Here is a 4,079-nt window from a genome sequence, read left to right as displayed (position 1 = left end):
CCCGCGTGACTAGGTGCACGTCCCGGGCACTTTATAGACTCTTTTCACTGCGCCGGATGGCCAAAAACGTATGCGCCATATCTCGTCGTCTATTTCTACATGATATTTTATGTGTTTAGCGGATGCGTGGCGCGGTATAGTAAATTGTCTCCCGTCTGGGAGTCTTACTGTCCGCTGTTGAGGTGGTGGTTGAGCTTGTGGCCGGGCTGGTTCTGTGTCCTCCGTCGCGAATACCGTCAAGACTGTAGTAGGTTGGTATTCTTGCTTTGGATTGTTCGCTGGCTCGTCCTGGTTGTTCGTGGGACGTGGTGTTTCGGCGCTTCTTGGAGGCGGTTGCCAGTCTTCCAGCCACTGGAGTATCTCCCTGTTGATGCTCATCCTCTGATGTTTGTGCATCCGTGATGAACTGTTCAGAGCCTTGCCGTGTGTGAGTCCAGCTCCGTGTGTGTTCCCGTGTACCAGTTCGGCGTAGAGTGTGAGTTCTTCCTAGCTCGGCTCCTTATATCCTTGTTTTTTGGCGGTTCTCTCCCCTTTCTTGGAGATTGGTCTGTTTCCCTCTCCTTTTTGCTGGTTTGTCTCTGCGCTGACAAGATTGGTGCTGGTGACGGTTGTTCGTCGTCCGTTGAGCAAAGGTCGCCGGGTTGACCTCTGGTGTCGGCATGGTGGTGCCGGAAGTCGCCGAGTTCCTCCGGCCTCTCTCTGGTCGGTTCCTTTAGGCCTTTCGGGCGTACTTCAGTGTGCCCGTAGGGCCGAAACGGAATCGCCACAGCTCCCCGTCCACGTAGCGGCGGTATTTTCGCGATATATGTACCGCATGGTATGGTATACGTACTATTTTCCCGTTCTCGAGCGTGATGTCGGTTGACGGCTGGTCTTTCGTTGGTGGTATCCTCTCTAATTTCACGTGCTTACTTGGTGGTAGTATCGTGTCTGCCACTATTTTTATTTTTGAGGCCGGTGATTTGCTCTCTGGTGTTTTGGCTGAGGTTGTCTGGTTCACCTTAGTCCGCTCTAGTGTCGGCTTTGTATACCCGGAGGGCGACGAGTTGTCTCCGGTTTTCCTGCACCAGACTACCGGGTGGATATGCTGCCAGCGTCTCGCGGGTGTTGGACGTACCTCCTCGCCCATTAGTATCTTTAATTTCTTTTGTGCGATTCTTGCCGATGGTGGTGTTTTTTCGCACGGGATTGCCGGTCTCTGTTTCGGTGGTACATCCACTGGTGGTCACTTGCCTGGTGGCAGTGGCGATGGTTTCTCTTTCTCACTGGGAGGTAGGAGGCTCTCCCATAGTGCTTGGGCCTCGGCCTCGTTCCACGTGGTGAGTATAGCCTGTATGGTCTCCTCTATGTCTTCATCCATGATGTAGACTGTGGTGTTTGTCCCTTGCTTGTGTTTTATATTAGCTTTGCTCTATATTTACTCTTCTGTATTTGGATTATCCTGTTCATTGTTCCGTGTATCGGTGTTGTTGGTTTTTATATCGTGTACGTGTACGTGCCTAAACCATTTCTTGTTATTGTCTTGTAAGTCGACGATAACCGGTGAAATTATTCGTTTCACGAGCAGTGGCCCGATGTATTTTGGAGCGAGTTTTGCGTTTAGGGCTTTATTGGAGAGTATATGGTTCTTTTTCCATACTATGTCTCCTATCTTTGGTTTCCACTCCCTTCGCCTGAGATTGTAGTGTTTGCCCTGCCTTTGGAATGCTCGTGCCATGTTAATGTTGACGAGTTCTCTTGTTGCTTCCAATTTTTGACGTAATTCGTTGGAGTTTGAGGGCATTCCTGCTCTCTTTCTAGCGTGTGTGGGCCTGCCAGTTCTCTCCCTGTATTTAGATAAGCAGGTGTAAACCCTGTGCTATCGTTTTTTGCGGTATTAAACGCGAACTTGATTTGACTCAAGTGTGTGTCCCAGTTCCGGTGATTGTTCTCCACGTATTGCGAAATCATTGTTTTTATTGTTCGGTTTGTTCGCTCTACCGGATTGCATTGTGGCGTCCATACTGGTGTCAAGCGCTGTTTTATTCCTAGTGCTTGCGTTAATTTCTTCATATCTCCCGATTTAAATTGCGTACCGTTATCGGAGATAATTGTGTTGGGACAGCCGTGTCTGTAAACAATTTCTTCTGTTATTGCTTGTGAGACCGCTGTTGAGGTTGCCTTTCTCAGCGGTTTCATTTCGAACCATTTTGTATATCTGTCCTGCATTGTCAGTACCCACGTATATCCTTTGGTGGATCTCGGTAATGGTCCGATGAGATCTAATGCTATCTGATCCCATGGTTGTTGTACGTTTGTTGCGTGCATTTGTCCTAGTGGGTGTGTTTGTGACGCCTTATGTGCCTGACAATTATGGCAGTTCCGGACATATCGTTTTATCTCTGTGAACATGCCTGGCCAGTAATACAACCGTGCTATTCTGCTTATGGTTTTTGCGGTGCCCAGGTGTCCTGCCGTTGGATCGTCATAGTATGCATGTAGGATCTCCAGTCTTTCTTCTTGCGGTATACATCTTTTCCATTGTTCCTTGCTTGGTGTTTCTTTAAAGTCCAGGCTATGGAGAATGTGTCGGTATAGCGTACCCTGACGGATTTCGTAATCTAGTACCTTCTGTGGGTGTGCCTCTGCCTCGCTGTACTTTTGTCGGTACCATTTACATTTTATATCTGTATGTGTGGCGGCTATTTCGGGTTGCCGTAATAATGCGCCTGCTACTTTGTTTGAGCTTCCTTTGCGATATTTGATATCAAAATTGTACTGTTGAAGCTCAAATTTCCACCTTCCTAGTCGTCCTGACGGCGACTCTAGCTTTTGCAACCATTTTAGAAATTGGTGATCCGTTATAACTGTGAAGTTATATCCCTCGAGGTAACATCGCATTTTGCGGATGCCCCAGATTACTGCGAGGCATTCTAGTTCCGTGGCGCTGTAATTTTTCTCGCAGTTATTTAGTGTTCGACTCCCGTATGCGATCACTCATTCGCCCTCTTTGAAATTTTGTGTAAGTACGACTCCCAGGCCATGTTTGCTTGCATCTGTTTGAACTGTGAACTTTAGGTTGAAGACAGGGCATGCGAGAATAGGTGCGGATACTAAAGTTTCCTTTAGTTTATGGAAAGCGTTCTCATCCTCTGGTCCCCACTGCCATTTTACTTTTTGCTTCGTTAGGTTCGTTAGTGGTGCGGTGATTTTCGAAACTCCTTTAATGAACCTGCGGTACCAGGAGGCCATTCCTACGAATTGTCTAATGTGTTTAACCTTTGTGGGTGTTGGCCAGTATTGACGGCGCTTGTTTTTTCCGGATCGGTTCGTATGCCTTTTTTGTCTATGATATGTCCTAGGTATTTTAAGTTCGGTCTGCAAAAATGGCATTTTTCGCTGTTTAGCTTTAATCTAGCTTTCCTTAGTCGTACAAAAACTTCCTTTAAAATTTGCAGGTGGTGCTCGAATGTTTTTGTTGCGATAATGATATCGTCCAGATAGACTTGTACGTATTCTTCTAGTTCTGGTCCGATTATGGGGTCCAAGAGGCGTTGGAATGTGGCTGGTGCGGAGTGTAGACCGAAAGGCATGACTTTGAATTGTTTGAGGCCTCGTCCCGGTACGGTGAATGCGGTGATTGGACGGCTCTCGGGTATTAGAGGTATTTGCCAATACCCTGCCTTGAGGTCTAATGTCGTAAGGTATTTTGCTCCCCGTAATTTGTCTAGTGTCGCCGTGATTTGAGGTAGCGGGTATGCGTCTTGTTCTGTGACTTCGTTCACCTTTCTGAAATCGACGCAGAATCTGTGTTTCCCGTCCTTCTTTCTTACTAGTACGATGGGGGAGCTCCAGGCACTCTGTGATTTTTCTATTATCCCCTCTTTTTCCATCTCCTCGACTTCCTTGTCGATGATTGACTGCATAGCGGGATTTCTTGGCCTGTATCTCTGTTTAATCGGTTCTGTGCCTGGCTTTACCTTTATTCTGTGCTGCGCCATTGTGGTTGGTCCCTTTATATTTTCGAATTTTGTGAATTCTTCCTGTAGGAACTTTTCCAGCCATGCGTTTTCTTTCCTTGAGCGAGGTTGCCTTCCGAA

General features: G+C 47.2%; 2 protein-coding genes across 3 annotated transcripts in view; both read right to left on the bottom strand.

The window, feature by feature from the left end:
* The window catches only part of LOC116852820, a 5,717-nt gene extending 5,291 nt beyond the window's left edge, over window positions 1–426 (bottom strand). Inside the window, exon 1 of the mRNA XM_032833515.1 lies at window positions 169–426. Within this exon, the coding sequence (XP_032689406.1) occupies window positions 169–396 (228 nt within the window). The 5' untranslated portion in view covers window positions 397–426. The remainder of the gene's footprint in view (window positions 1–168) is intronic.
* The window catches only part of LOC116852819, an 86,568-nt gene that overhangs the window by 22,144 nt on the left and 60,345 nt on the right, over window positions 1–4,079 (bottom strand). The window lies entirely within an intron of this gene.

This window comes from Odontomachus brunneus, unplaced genomic scaffold, assembly GCF_010583005.1.
Source record: "Odontomachus brunneus isolate Ranch 3 - 2012 unplaced genomic scaffold, Obru_v1 Obru_scaffold_257, whole genome shotgun sequence".
NCBI lineage: Eukaryota > Metazoa > Arthropoda > Insecta > Hymenoptera > Formicidae > Odontomachus > Odontomachus brunneus.
The sequence above is the reverse complement of the archived record's forward strand: the minus strand, read 5'-3'. Positions and strand labels throughout refer to the sequence as shown.